General features: G+C 41.7%; 1 protein-coding gene across 3 annotated transcripts in view; it reads right to left on the bottom strand.

Annotated features, from left to right (window-relative positions):
• The window catches only part of ARAP2 (ArfGAP with RhoGAP domain, ankyrin repeat and PH domain 2), a 123,161-nt gene that overhangs the window by 86,516 nt on the left and 20,330 nt on the right, over window positions 1-16,315 (bottom strand). For all 3 annotated transcript variants that reach the window (XM_083457959.1, XM_083457961.1, XM_083457960.1), the window contains 5 exons: window positions 12,332-12,408; window positions 9,313-9,401; window positions 6,066-6,404; window positions 4,751-4,820; window positions 2,508-2,628 (listed from right to left, as the gene is read on the bottom strand). In XM_083457959.1, coding sequence (XP_083314085.1) covers window positions 2,508-2,628; window positions 4,751-4,820; window positions 6,066-6,404; window positions 9,313-9,401; window positions 12,332-12,408 — 696 coding nt within the window. The remainder of the gene's footprint in view (window positions 1-2,507; window positions 2,629-4,750; window positions 4,821-6,065; window positions 6,405-9,312; window positions 9,402-12,331; window positions 12,409-16,315) is intronic.

Raw genomic sequence — 16,315 nt, 5'->3', positions numbered from 1 at the left:
CCAAAAGGTACTCTGGTACGCTGACCTTACATGTGATTTCCATTAATCACATCCAAGTAGTGCTTAGGTTAATGGCTCCTCCATCTTCCTGTGTGATTCACCTTTTGCCAGTAGAATGTTCAAGAGGTAACTAGCTGAAATGTTTCAACTCTTGTTCCCCTCTTAGTACTCTATGGCCATCGGATTTTGCACACACACACTCCATAAATAATTCAACCTGTACAATCATCTTCCATATTGATTCTGCGTCACACACGCAAAAGGTTAATATATGAACACAGAAGAAATTGCTCAGTGCTCCTCTGCTGAGCTTAAGCCCTGCTTTCGGTATCTAAAAAAAAGTGGCTGGAAACACTGCCAAAAAATGACAACGTATTATCTGTATTTATCTATCTATATGTGTGTAAGTCACAAGAAAACCTAAACCAGATTTTCTTCAATCTTCACACCCGAGCCATCAACTTCATATTGCTCTTTGTCAGTTCTGTACTGAACGTTGACTCACACCAGATGGCAGAAAGCTCAGCTTTTCAGGGGTGTTAATATGTGCTAAAAAAGGTCCCAAGAAACTAAAACCATTTCATAAAAAGTCCTGAAAATGCTACTTTACTTTTCTATCATTTTACACTAGAGTTTTGCACATTGTTAGTCCTCTCATGTATATTTTCCCTTGTTCCTCATTCTTATATTGCAGCCAAAAAGTATTATTCAGACTTTACATGACCAGAGATGATTATTTGCACTATCCAGACTCTCTTCTTCCCAATGATTATAAATTAAGGCAAGGACCCTTTACCAGCCAACCAGCTCCTATGGAGAGATAAGGCTTGTTTCTCTATAGATCCAGTGAACATATACAGTGGTACCTTGGTTCTCAAACGCCTTGGTTCTCAAACACCTTGGTTCTCAAATGCCTTGGTTCTCAAACACCTTGGTTCTCAAATGCCTTGGTTCTCAAACACCTTGGTTCCCAAACCCAGAAAACCCAGAAGTAAGTGTTCCTGTTTTCGAACGTTTTTCAGAAGCAGGACGTCCAATGCAGCTGCTGGCTATTGTTTCCGGGGCGCCTGCACCAATCAGAAGCCGCCCCTTGGTTTTCAAACATTTCAGAAGTTAAACGGATTTCCAGAATGGATTAAGTTCGAGAACCAAGGTACTACTGTATTTGGTGCTTTTCTTTTTGATATTTATTTTGCATTTTTGTTTCGGGGGCTTTTTCAGTTAATTTGTTTTTGTGACTGTGTGGAACCCAGTTCAGCTACTGATTGATTGATTATGTGACTGTGGAAATGGATAAAAGCCCACCATCCAAACAATGACTATCATCAGTGCAGGTAAGAATTATTATTTTTTATCATTTACAATACTGTATTATAAATTTTATAGTACAGTACACTGATTATTGCTTTCATTCTATGGATCAGTGCTCTCATTAGATAGTAAAATTCATGTTAAATTGCTGTTTTAGGGGTTGTTTTTAAAAGCCTGGAACGGGTTCATCTGTTTTGCATTACTTTCTATTGGAAAGCACGCCTTGGCTTTGGAACGGACTTCCGGAATGGATTAAGTTTGAGAACCAAGGTACCACTGATCTAAGCTCTTGCAGAGACCACAGCTTGGATAGCTGCTTCAGCAGAACCGTGTGAACTGTCCAAGGTCCTGAAAGTGCTCCTGATTCAGAGGACCCATTTGACCTCTTGGCTACTGCCAACTTTGACCTCTCACAGAAAAGGACAGTGAACAGACAGGAAGGTGTACTACCAAAAGAGTTTGGGGGGCTCTGGGACTTGGCAATGGGCCTCTTGCTGAGGCCTGGGCCTTAGCAGATGTCCAACAACAAGCCCTAACACTACTTTTATCATCTTCATTTCCCCCCCTTGCTTTGTAACATGTTATCAATGGAGATGAGGAGGAGATGTAAAGGTGCTGTTTTCAGTTACAGCCACATGTTTCAGGTAGCGCCTAGTTATTGCAATATTATGTGAACCAGTGCAGTACAGCACTTACTAAGGGACCATCTGAGTTCATCAATGTTCCTGTGGTCTTTATCCAACCCAAGTTAGAATGCTGACGACTGTCAAATTTATAAAGATGTCTTAAAATAACTGTTGGGCTATGGGAAAATCCCTCAACGACAGAGGTCAACTGTACAGTAGCTGTATAGTAGATCCAGACATTATCTGTTGGGACTCATAAGACAAGCTACTCAAGGGCTTGGTGACAAATTGCATGTGTCTTTTCCTGAAAGATACAAAACTCAATATGACCAGAACCTCTTGAGTTCATTAGAGGAATAAATGTTAGACCTATACAGAAAATTACCAATCAACTGCTCCCATTTTGTTCTGGACTTCAGATAAAGTTGTAATCCCTGAACTGGAACAAAAGCCTCCTTAGCTTCTTAAGAAATGTCATTCACAAAATATGCAATCCAGCACATGGAACACTTAGAACCAAACAGAAAAACAAAATGAACCAGCTATGGCCCTTAAATACATCCATCTTACCTTCCTTTTCAGCCCTGAAGACAAATACCCTGTGCGCTGTAACAACTTCAAGTTTGTTGTCCCCATGGGCTCTGACTGTAGACATAGCAGAGAGGAGGATTATTCCCTTAGAGTACACTTCCTGTATCAAATGCAATAAAAAGAGTCTATGAAGGTACAAGTTAGTCTCACTTGAAAAGCCCTATTTGAACTATATGCACCAATGGCAAAGTGTAATTTTGATATGGCCTGCAAAAAGGAGAGTCTCCAATCACAATCAGCCTAGCCCCCTTCAGGGTGCTGCTCATGTGCTGTACCTACACATGAGTAGGCCACACCAACAGGTTCCACCAGCTGATGTTGTCACATACAGCGCAAATGTCGGCAGAGAGGGAATCTTTGTGTACAGAAGGACACACACTAAGTCTCCCTCCTTGGAGATGTTCACACTGTATGTGTGGGTGCCAGGGGTTTGGGCTAGTTGACCTTGCCCCATTCCCTACTCATTCATGCTACAATGTGCATGGAAAACTTCTGAAGGGCCTTTTCAACACTGGCTCCAGCCTGGTGGAACGCTCTGCCTCATGAGACTAGGGCCCTGCAGGATCTGATTTCTTTCTGCAGGGCCTGTAAGACAGAGTTGTTCCACCTGGCCTTTGGCTTGGAGCCAATTTGATTCCCTCCCCCTCTTTCTTTTTCCTTTCTCCTCCTGTGATGAGGCTGCATTTTAATATTTTAATGTTTCAATATTTTAAGGTTGTATTTTAATCTTGTTTTTAAGTTGTATTCATTCAACTTGTTTTTATTATTGATTGTTAGCCGCCCTGAGCCCGGCCTTGGCTGGGGAGGGTGGGGTATAAATAAAAATTATTATTATTATTATGTGCTTTAAAGGTCAAAAAAATGTTGTGTGGCAGAAGAGATGAGCTCAAAGAGCAGTAGAAAAATTGTAGCAGAATGGCTGTTTTGTCTTACAGTGAAAGTAGTTGCATGAGCAGCTTGAACTCAGCATTTCCTACCAGCAATAACAACAACTGCTATGTATGTGGGGGTTATTGTACACTACATGTACTTTGTTATTTTTCTCAGGGTAAAACTTGTTGCCATACACGAAGCATCATTGCTGTGTATTTCACCATAGTGGACTAGCTTGATTATAAATTTTCTGGCAGTTCTCCTTGCAGAAATTATGTACTGGTGTCTGCAGGCATCTACTGTCTGAATTTGGTACTGCTGCTGCATTACAGTCACAGTGAAAATATCCAGCACAGGTATGTGTAAGCTACTGAGGATTCCACAATCTCTCCCCTTCCCAGTTTTGAAATCCATCCTTGTATTTTGAAATCCATCCTTGTAAGATTGTATTTTAGTGCTGTTTTTACAGTATTTTTATGAATAACCATGTGTGTGGTTTTGCAATTGTAAGCTAGCATCTGGAGTCTCCTCAAGCGGATGGGTATAAATGTTTTAAAAGAACAAAAAAGGTAGGTTTATGGGGCTTCCACCCACTATGGCAGAGGTGGGGAACCTCAAGCCCAAGAGCAAAGTCCCTCAAGTCCAGACCTCTCTAGTCAGCCCTCCAAACTTTCCCCAGCTCTGCTCCTTGACTTGCTTGAGTGCTTTGGCTGAAAAATGCCCTTGAACTCTGATAGTGCTTCTTGCCTGCATGGACAGAGGGAGGTGTGTGTAGAAGCCTCTGTCCTTTGCGTGGCTGGAGTATGGCCTAGTCTACTGAAGTTGAAAGTCATCTCTTTGGCTGCATCCACTTTGGCCAATGCTCGCACACCACTGGAATACAGCTGCCGCAAAGTCGCCCATTAGGAAGTACATCCCTTGGGCTGAAAAAGTTTTCCCACCGCTGTGTTATGGCAACTGCTTTTCGTATTTCATATTTAGCAGAATTGGAAGGTGTGCAACATTCCCCTAAGTTTGTACAACCAGTAAGATGCAACTAAGTACAGTCATACCTTGGATCTCAAACGCCACTTGGCTCCCAAACAAATCGGCTCCCAAACAATCGAAACCCAGAAGTGAGTGCTCTGGTTTTCGAACACTCTTTTGGAAGCCGAATTTCTGATGGGGCTTCCGCAGCTTCTGATTGGCTGCAGGAGCTTCCTGCAGCCAATCAGAAGCTGCGCTTTGGTTTCCAACTGTTTTGGAAGTCGAACGGACTTCCAGAATGGATTCTGTTTGACTTCCAAGGTACGACTGTACACACTAACAGATCTAACCAAGTACATATTATCTGACCAGTGCAAACTTACCTTGTCATTATTGTAATAAGAAATGCTTTCACCGTCAAATTTTACCCAGCGCTTCTGAAACACATGTTTTCTGTGTGCAAATCAAGAAAAAGAAAAAAAGTTATTTGGAGAGGTGGAACACCAATGGTGCAGATGAATCATCATCATCATCACCATCATCATTTTATTTGTATGTTGCCTTTCCATCGTTAAAACCATGTTCAAGGAGGCTTACAACATTAAAAGATTTACATAATTACAAACATAAAAAGGCAAAAAAATAAAACACATCAGAAAGTACACAACCGAATCGAAACAATTTCCACGTAAATCATAAGAAGATCTAAAAATAAAGATACAAGAATTGTTTTTAAAAGAGCTATCTAAGGTATCTAACTGCTGGAGATGCAATAAGGATAATGCTTCTCTAAAACATATGTTTTTTCATTGTGCTATATTGAAAGAGGATTTGGCAGAAGATTCCTGCAACCTTCAACAGAACTGTACGGAACAACCTTACCTTTACAGAGCAAAATATCCTCTTGAATTATATACCCAGCACATGCAACCTTACAAAAGGACAATACAAGTGGATTCTCCATGCCCTTACCACAGCAAAAAGACTGATACTGATGAACTGGAAAAATTAAAATGCATCTCCCTTCTACAATTGGGTTGAAGACGTATACAAACTCACAACATACAGACAACTTGCATATAAACGGAGACATGCCATGGGCAAATTCAATGATTTTTGGAATCCATTCTTACAAATACTGTAATAGGTTAAGATCTGGTGAAGTACAATAACAACCTTGTAAAATATACAATGTGGGGTTTTTTCCCCCTCCCCCCTTTGTTTTTCCTTCTGCACAGGTTCTGTTTCCCTTTTCCCTTTTTTGTTTGCATCTCACCATGTTTGGTGGATATATAGTTATGCACTTTTTGAACTTTCAATAAAGATGTTGCCCCCCCCCAAAAAAAGAGAGAGAGAATTAATATCAATAACAACAATCAGCTGCAATCCTTTGCACACCACTGACCACAGTGGGGCGTATTTCTGAGTAAGCACAAAGTGGAGCCTGCTGATAGGCTGCAATCCCAGCCCCAGTTACTTGGGATCATACCCCATTGAATTCAATTGGATTTACTTCTGAGGAGACATGGTTAGGATTGTGCTGTTTGTCTACCATTTCTTACAAAGCTATTGGTGCCCATTAACCTCTCAGGCTTTTCAGAAGACATAGAGGAGAGCAAGCAGAACCATTCACCTACTATTTACATGTTACACAGTCCCATTAAGAAAGAAACATTCTCAGAGTTAAAGATGACATACCCCTGAGGAGACAACTTATCCAGCCATCCTTCTTTAGCCTTCTTTCCTGAAGGACCATAAAAGCAAGCATAGGGTGATATTGAGTCTTTGGGGCTACTGGCCAATTCATCATGGTGGAAAGAATATGTCTGCTCCTTAGCACTGAGGTCGAGCTTCCCACGTCTGAGCCTTTTTGATGTTTTATATTTTCCTTTCCGTGTATATTGAGCATATTCTTTCACTGAAGAGTATTCTGATTCCCCAGCAAATCTGTTTGGCGGTACAAACGTATCCTCCTGGGTTACTAATTCATTGTTCGCCACATCTTCAGCGGTTTTCTGTTTCTGATTATTAAGAGTACTGAAAGCAAACACACAAAGTAACGCTACTTCAGACAATCAATCCTCCTCTTTTGCCACAGGGCGTTGCAATTTAATTCGGAACAACAAGCATATGAAAACAACAAAACATCCCACATAAATGTCGTAAAGAGACCTGCTGAAGTCCACTGTGCTTTTGAAAGATAAGAGAACCCTTTTTTCAGGCTGAGGGCTAAACTCCAGAGCCAGAGGCACAAGTGACCACAGCAAAAAATGTAAATTTTACTTTTTCTCAGTGGGCTGGTTTCTACACATGCAAACACACACACGCAAACACACACACATATGACACTATCCAGGCAAACAATGTCACATTTCCAAGAAACATTCCAGCTAGGCAAACACACTCAAAGGGGGTGCAAAGCAGAACTGACAAGGGGTGTCAACTGGGGAATTGTGGTTCGAGAAGCAGGTTAGCCTGGGAAGACCACATCACAACTACAATGGATGATGCCTCCAGCTGAAACATATAGGCAGTGCCATGCAAATAGGTTTCCTACTGTAGGTAAATAGATAAAGGTAAAGGACCTCTGGAGGGTTAAGACCAGTCAAAGGTGACAATGGGGTTGTGGAGCTTGTCTCACTTTCAGGCCAAGGGAGCCAGCGTTTGTCCAGAGACAGCTTTCCAAGTCATGTGGCCAGCATGACTAAACCACTTCTGGTGCAACAGAACACTGTGATGGAAACCAGAGTTCATGGAAATGCCGTTTACCTTCCTGCCACAGCGGTACCTATTTATCTACTTGCACTGGCATGCTTTTGAACTGCTAGGTTGGCAGGAGCTGGGACAGAGCAACAGGAGCTCACTCCACCATGGGGATTTGAACCGCCGACCTTCCAATTGGCAAGCCCAAGAGGCTCACTGGTTTAGACCACAGCGCCACTCACGTCCTATAGGAGGAGCCACCCACCACCACCCAGACCAAACTGGAAGTAGTAGACAAGTCTTGAAGCCCAACTGGAGCTATAAAACAGGCTACTCTGAGATACCTACAGGGTTTTACAATCGATTTCTGGCAAAAATAGGAACTGGGATAACAGTAAAAAAGAAGAAGAAGAAGACAGGGTGGGGGTAGCCATATTTTTGCTCAGGTCTATGATTCTACATCCCTGCTATGTCTTGTATTCAGAACTTTGGCAACCAATTGTTGCTCACTGCTGTCTAATATAATGTCTAATGTTTTAAGATTACGTAAGGTTTTTATTTTTTTATCGTTTTATATATTGTTGCTTTTCAAATGAAGGTCAGTCTAGAAAGAAACCACTACGAATACATGGGATGCCACTAAACAGTTCCACTAGCACAAGTACTTTTGGCTGTGCAGTGGAACTTCTTCTCCTTCTTCCCTTTCTGCGAACCCCCTAGCTATGTTCTGGGGGGTTCTCCCAACCCTCTGGAGCAGATTTAGGGGGCACACAAGGGGAAGAAGTTCCTTTACAGAGTGAAAAGTGCTTGGGCTAGCAGAATTGTTTAGTTGGATATCAGCCAATAATAATAAATACAGGGCCTATTTTATGGGTGGTCGTACCTGTGACTGCGATCATGGATTATCAGCATGCGTTTTTAAAACCCTATTTACTACTATTTTGAACCAAAAAAAAATGATGAAAGCAATAAGGCCAAGTGAATGTTACTTTTCTCCAGTTTTCATCTTGTAAACACTTAGATCTGCTCCTAAGCATATTTACTGTAACGTAAGCCCCACAGAATTCGGTGGAAATTACATCCTAGTAAGTGTGCTCGGGAGGACAGGCACTTTGTACAGGGAAGTGGGGGAAAGACAGTGCAAGATATTAGTATTTGCAATGGGAGGAATTTAATCTGAAATATACAACTAGCAGAGTTCTGGAGAGCCAGTCTTTCTCGCGGCACAATTTTCCTCTGACCATTCCATTATTAAATATATGTGCCTTGGGCCATGTTATCCCTGCTTCGCTAGGCACATCTTAAAGAGGCAAACAGAAAAAAAATAAAAATATTTGAAATAGCCCTAATCCTCACTTCCACACCAGGTTTACCAGCTCAGAGGTGCCTCTCTTGGTTGGCAGTGATTCCCTAGAGCAGCGTTTCTCAAAGTGGGTGATACTGCCCTCTGGGGGGGCACTGCAATGATCGGGGGGAGCGGCAGCATCCTCAGGTGCAATTGGGAGGCATTGAATAAAAATAAGGGGCTGGTGGAAGCAAAAGAAAGTAAGAAAATGGGCTTCACCCAGGCCCAGGAAGTGGATCACAGCTTGCCTCTGCACCAGGCTCATCCTTCTCATTGGGATTATTTTTAATGTTATCCTTCGTTATCTTAATTTTCTGTATGTAATGCAAATGTTACTACAGTTGAGCTTAATAAATAATTTTATAACTTCAAGCTTCAAGGTGTCTTATTTACAATGACATCTTTCTTTACTATGGAAATATAGCTACATAAAATAACACAAATTTGTCACTGCGTCTTTCTGTTTCCAGGGGGCACTGAGTAATTATTATTTTTTCTGAAAAGGGGGCAATAGGCCAAATCAAGTTGGAGCACCTATGCAGCTGAACACTTTTGATCATTGTCAGCTTCTTATGTAACATCAGGCCTCCACTTTAGCACAAAGAATGGGAAAAACTGGGTTTTTTCAAAGAATTCTAGAATAAGAGAGCAGAAGCAGCACAGGGGTGTGTGAGAACCAGACCATGCTGGCGATTCCCATACTAGGCAAAAATAAATTCATTGAAATAGTGGTGATAATTATAATAATGTATACAGTTTGCAAACATAATGCAATTTGTCAGTATTAAAAAAAAAACCAACCCACAAAATCCTGATTCTGAGACACATGCTCTAATTCCAAGCATTTAAATCAAGAGAGGGATGTGTGATGTTTAACCAAAAGTTATAATCCAATACCGTGTTTTGTTCAGAAGGCTCTCCCCGTGAGTGTTTCCGTCGTCTCTGTTCTCTTCCAGTGTGCTTGAAAGTTCTTTGACGTAGTTTTCCTGCAAATAGAGATTCCAAAGCTGAATAGTAAAATGGGTGATTTTTGGAGAGCTAAAAGGCTTTCGGTTGCATCTAGAAATGTCCATGCACAAACAGAAGAGACTTCCAGTAATGCAACAGGATTTCTATCCCTCAGGTTTCTATTCCATGAAACACAAACAGGGGGTGGGCAGATGTGAGGGACTCCCTGGTCTTGAATGGGGTAACTGTGCCCCTGAAGGACCAGGAGCACAGCCTAGGAGTCATTTTGGACTTACAGCTGTCCATGGAGGCCAATTCTGTGTCCAGGGCAGCTGTCTACCAGCTCCATTTGGTATGCAGGCTGAGACCCTATCTGCTGGCAGACTGTCTCGCCAGAGTGGTGCATGCTCTAGTTATCGCCCACTTGGACAACTGCAATGCACTCTATGTGGGGCTACCTTTGAAGGTGACCCAGAAACTACAACTAATCCAGAATGCGGCAGCTACACTGGTGACTGGGAGTGGACATTCAGCTCGGACACTGAGGTCCAGCTCCGAGGGCCTTCTCGGTAGTGGCGCCTGCCTTGTGGAACGCTCTCTCATCAGATGTCAAGGAAATACAGTGGTACCTCAGGTTACAGACGCTTCAGGTTACAGACGCTTCAGGTTACAAACTCCGCTAACCCAGAAATAGTACCTCAAGTTAAGAACTTTGCATCAGCATGACAACAGAAATCGCATGGCGGCAGCAAAACAGCAGCAGGAGGCCCCATTAGCTAAAATGGTGCTTCAGGTTAAGAACAGACCTCCAGAACGAATTAAGTTCTTAACCCGAGGTAACCACTGTAATCAACTACCTGATCAACTCTCCAATGGTTTGTCTTTACCCCCAAGGCACACTCTTCCATTGTCTCCTGGGACAGATGGATGCCAACAACAATATATATAACTGCTAAACTAGTTCTACACATCCAAGTGCAGGGATTTTGAGACTGCATCAGATGAGGCAGCAAACCTCTGAGGAACATTTCCAAAACCAGTCTGTAATAAAGCCAACATGATGCCCTCCAGATGTTGATGAACTATAACTCCCATCATCTCTGACCACGGGCAATGCCAGCTAAAGGGAACTGTAGTCCAACAAGATCTGGAAGGAACCACATTGGCTAATAAAAAGGTGAGAGGATTTGCACTTCCGAATAGAGGGTGGGGGAACTAAAAAAACCAAACTGGGCAAATCCTATCTCAAATAATACTTCAGAACACGTAAATTGACCACTTTAAAGGGCAGCATGTTAAACAGGAGGCTTTTTGTGACTGTCAACCTTGAGGTGGGGAGAATCATTGCTCACTGATGACTTCTTTCTTGGTTGAAATCACAGCCCAGTATCGCTAGCATCCTAGCTCATTTTTCAGCACAGACAAATGCCTTAAGTTCCAACTGATGTACCTTCCTCCTCCAATTCCCCAGTGTCTCATTAATATGTTTCTCCAGGCATCCCTCCGATAAACTTAAACCTTCTGTTCTCCATGTCTGGCCCAATATCCTTCTTCAGTCTTACATCTAACCACACGGAAAACCTGTCTGTGAACAGTGCTGTCTCTTGTCTGCAACTCCATCTTAGTTTCATATCATTTTCCCTGTCATTAATCCTGCAAATGAAACTTGCATAAAGCGATGACTGCATGGGATCTGGGTTTTATGCAAACTCAACAAGGCATCTATTTATTCTTAATATATGTTTAGGAATACAGTAGAAAACATCAACCTTCAGTGGATATCTTTATCCTTGCTGGGCTGAAACAAGAAGTGTAGGCTAGCCCCAAGAGCAACATGTACCCAGACTGACAAGACAGTAGCTCTTCAAATGAAACCCTCTGTTACCTGATCCCTGCTGAAGTAGTTGCTGCCATGCCACCCTCTGACCACCCACAATGCTGGCATCACAACACAGCAAAGAGCAGCTTCCTTCCCCAGTTCAAAAACCCTGGCATCCTAAATGCATGCATCATTTCTTAGCTGAATTAAACAGAGTACAAATCGCCCATTTCGACCATAGCTAATTTTCTGTTATCTACTTCTTCCCCTGTTTTAATGAGTCCAGTCTTCTAGATTGTTCTATATAAACAAAGTCAGTCTCTTTTAACTTTGTGGGCCTCCTAATAAGTAATGCAATTTATACATCAACTCCTAGCATTCCACTCCTTTCTCCCAATATTTTGTCACGCTCTTATGTGACCAAGAAAAAGAACACAGGCCAAGACTAGATGGATGTTTTGGTAAACAGCCTCAGCCCAGTATACCTGAAGGAGTGTCTCCACCCCCATCGTTCTGCCCGGACACTGAGGTCCAGCGCTGAGGGCCTTCTTGGTAGTGCCGCCTGCCCTGTGGAACACCCTCCTATCAGATGTCAAGGACATAAACAACTATCTGACTTTTAGAAGATGTCTGAAAGCAGTCCTGTTTAGGGAAGTTTTTACTGCTTGATCTTTTATCGCTTTTGTTATAATTATTAATAATATTCTGTTGGGAGCCACCCAAGTGGCTGGGGAAGCCCAGCCAGATGGGCTGGGTATAAATAATAATAATAATAATAATAATAATAATAATAATAATAATAATAATAATAATAAATTGTTGTTGTTGTTGTTAATGAGCAAACTTAACACTAACTCCAGTAGTGTTGATGCACAAGCCCCTTTACTTTATTCCATAACAGTGAATGGGCTATCATCACTAACATTTGTTGCCAAAAATGAAGTTCTGCACTTGACAAAATCTCTTCTGCAGTCTGGCACTGGGTGGCCCAGATGATGATTTTATTATTTTATGAATTTATATACCGTCCTATACCCAGAGGTCTCCGGGCGGTTCACAGATCTCACTACAGGGCATATAATGTGTTTTTATGATCTCCACCGCACCCCATTAGAACAAAAGAAATTTTGCTAGTAAACGACAACTCACTGTGTCTTCTGGGCAGCTGATAAGGAAGGTTTCCCCATATGGAGAGATGGGAGGTGGCTTTTCGTCCTCGGAGTCTCCTTTAAAAGAAAATAGGGGTTGCTTCAAATAGGCACACAGAATTGCTCAATTTCTCTAACATGATAACCTGCCCACACTCTCCCAAGATAAATGCATGTACTCTATGAAGAGGAGAGCACTGAGTTGCAATGAAAGTGGCACCTGTGATGGCTAGTTTGCACAAAAAAGTCTCCACTTGATAATACAATCCTAGAATAGCTCATGTGGTGCCTTTCAGAGGCTGTATCTGAAAGTATCATCACCTCTGACCATTGATCATAGTGGCTGGGTCTGATGAATAATGTGACACAAAACATCTGGAAGGCAACACATTGGCTAGTCCAAAGGCAACTAATAAACTGATGCATGCATGCAACTACTAAAAAGATTGTCACACAATTCTATTCAGATTTTTTACATTTCCTTTTATCAACCATCAACTCTTTTTTAAAAGCTGACTGAAACACCATCAGTGTACCAATGATACTAATTTAAGCAGATGGTACTTCAAGCCCTTGATCCAAGTATTAAGCTATACAAGTCCCCTTCAATACACACATTTCAGAAAATAATAAGGGTACCATAAACTAATCCCATTTACCTTATTTAACATTCATTTCACTAGAACCTGCTTCTAAGTAAGCCTCAGGGCTGCTGACAATATTAATTAAAACTTCTGCAAAGGTTCATGTGCCTCCACTTTCTCAGAAACCTGTTTGTACTATTCAGCACATTTTTATTACACTCTAGCGAGGCACATAGCAGTCTAAGGTTGTCTATCCCCCCCCCCCCAAAAAAAAGAGTATCACATTGTGGTATCAAGAAATTGTTCCCCACATTACCACTGTTTAGGCTGGGAATTTGTTGCTAATGTAGTCAATATGACACACCACACAAGTGAGGTATCAACAGATTTGGGAGAAGCACACAGTTTGGAAAAGTACAAAAAATAGAGGGGGAAATCTAAAAAGGGAGAAGAACACCCTCATAGTCCAATGCTATTTGGGTGGACGTGGCAATGTAATGTAGATGAAGATCTGGGTAGCTGACTTAAACACCAGTAAAGGGGCATGTGATGAACTACTATATTCTGATTTAGACTGGGCGTATGGGAATCTGGACCCCTAAAGAGGAATCCTACGTGGAATCAACAGCCTTGATTTTATTTCCAAGTTAAATATCTTATTTTGCAGTAGCAAACTGGCTAGCTCTCTTGCAAAGGAAATGCAAACCCATCATAAAGGTGAAACCATTGTGAAAGAAAGTACATTTATGATTAATTTCCTTGACCTTCCACATCACTGATGGAGCTTCTTGCTTGTTTGGTCCAAGCTACACTCTTTACTTAGAAAAGAAACCTACTTCAACTCATGATAGATTCCATAAATGTGGGCTAGAGCGCTGGTGCCTTTGCTTCTTTGAAATCATGCAAGTGATCAGAGATGCTATGCAAGGGACTAAGATCACCTTTTCCAAAAGGAACTCTACATCTGCTCTGAAATCCAAGACTCCACAGTACAACAGACCATGAATTTATCAGCTCTAAAGCCCACATCTCCAAAGGGTCCATTTGTGGGTCATTGAAACAAGGCAGCAGTAATGGCTTCGTAGTGGTGCCATAACTTGAACCTGTTGACCTATGATTCCAAAGATGTGCTTTGTCACTGTGAGAATGCAATGAAAATGCACCCTTTGTATTTACTGTATTTTTTGCTCTATAAGACTCACTTTTTCCCTCCTAAAAAGTAAGGGGAAATGTGTGTGCGTCTTATAGAGCAAATGCAGCCTGTGCAGCTATCTCAGAAGCCGGAACAGCAAGAGGAATCACTGCTTTCACTGCACAGCGATCCCTCTTGCTGTTCTGGCTTCTGAGATTCAGAATATTTTTTTTTTCTTGTTTTCCTCCTCCAAAAACTAGGTGCGTCTTGTGGTCTGGTGCGTCTTATAGAGTGAAAAATACGGTAAATGAAGAGCATCTGTCTCTATTTAATCAATAGTTCCATTACAAACTTTTCTTCTCAACATCTTCTTAACATCTGCAGAATCTCAGGGTTGTGAGTTCAAGCCCTGTGTTAGACAAGATGATCCTTGTGGTCCTTTCCAGTTTCTACAATTCTATGATTCTTCCTAACATCATGTTGACTGAATAAAGCTGAAGCTTTCCAGTCATTACTATTTCCAGCCAGAGAGCTGTGAATGTAAACTTGAAAAAGAATCAAAAGGAAGATCAAAAAACGAAACAAAACAATACCCACTGCTTTCAAAGTCGTCTCATGGTTTCCAGGGTGCAAAGGGGTGGGAGGGGAGGGAGAATTGTTTGGTGGTTTTTAAATGCCTAGAGCTGACAGCAGGGTTATTTTGCAGAGCACAAAATGTGCCTGAACATGTCCAGGTTAAGTCTTAAATATGAGCAGGCAGAAGTTGACTTCAAGCAGTTGTTTAGCCATCTTCACAGGAGGGAAAAAGTTGGAACGCTATTAACTCTCCTTAATCCTTTGCCCTCGGGGAGAGTGTCAGCTATTCAATTAAACACCAGAGCGAGGATTCAAACAGCCATGTGACTAGTTCTGCTCGCCCAAGAGAGATTCAGACTTCCCTTTGAAAACCAGGAAGAGTCTCAAAATAAAAACAAAAAAACAGAGTGTCCTATGGAATAGGAAGGTTAAAGAATAAATGTTTGTAGGGGTGTGAGAGGGCGAACGAGGTGGGGGGCCTTTGATCCTATGGGAGGGCCCACCGTGTCAATCATTCTCTCGGTCTGGGCTCAGGAACCCTCTTGACTTTAAATAGCATTTTCCAATTGATGAGAATATATCCCTGCTGCTCTTCTTGTTTTGTCATTTTCCACTGTGAAATTTAGCTTTGATCTTGTGTTATTTGGATAGCTGGTTTAAGACCGGAACATTTCGTAGGGGCTGTTCTCTGTGTCTCCTTTCATTCACACACACATACCAATTGAAACACATCTCATTTTTCCCACTGTTAAACACACGTCCTTTTGTCCCATCTAGTCACAGTGCAAGAGGTTCTTTTTTATATATAACCGATTTTCATTCAGTTTTGAAAACCTCAACACATTAACTTCAAATTCAATATTCTTGCAAAATGAACAAGCTGATATCTCACCTTTACCTCTGTGGTGTTTTTCCACCCATATTCTGCTGCTTTATATGTCAAACTATATCTAATACCTATTTCCTCTATTACATTTATTGTCATTCTCAATCCGCTGCTTATAATTCAAATCCTGCCTGTGATTTCATTTGACTACACAAATTATTCCTCTCTCTTTTTTTGTCCCATCGCTTTGCACAGGAAAAGCCACTGTTTACAAGCGTTCATAGGATTTTCTCTAGGGTTTTCCTAGAGAAAGTTGTGGGATAATTATTATTATTTTTAAGACCTCTTGGATCTGTGACTAGAAATCAGGGGACAAACAGAAGAAATCAGGGGACAAACAGAATGAGCCCCACATTTGCTCCTACGCTCTGCCCTGCCTATACAGTGGTACCTCGGGTTACATATGCTTCAGGTTACAGACTCTGCTAACCCAGAAATAGTGCTTCAGGTTATGAACTTTGCTTTAGGATGAGAACAGAAATCGTGCTCCGGTGGCGCGGCAGCAGCAGGAGGCCCCATTAGCTAAAGTGGTGCTTCAGGTTAAGAACAGTTTCAGGTTAAGTACGGACCTCCGGAACAAATTAAGTACTTAACCCGAGGTATCGCTGTATTACACTTTACTTAAGCATCTAATTTGTGGTGACAACATTATGACCTGCATGTTTAAAATGTCAGCTGCTCAGAAGAAGTTTGAAGCAAAGTTTTTCTCCTGAAACTAGTTCCAGAAGCAAGCCCTGACTGGAGAAAAGTAGGATGAAGAAGAAGCTTTGAGAAGAGAAACTTGGGAACAGAACAGTTTGGCACCAC

This window comes from Podarcis tiliguerta (assembly GCF_965153285.1).
Source record: "Podarcis tiliguerta genome assembly, chromosome: 9".
NCBI classification, from domain to species: domain Eukaryota; kingdom Metazoa; phylum Chordata; class Lepidosauria; order Squamata; family Lacertidae; genus Podarcis; species Podarcis tiliguerta.
This window is presented reverse-complemented; position numbering and strand designations above follow the sequence as displayed.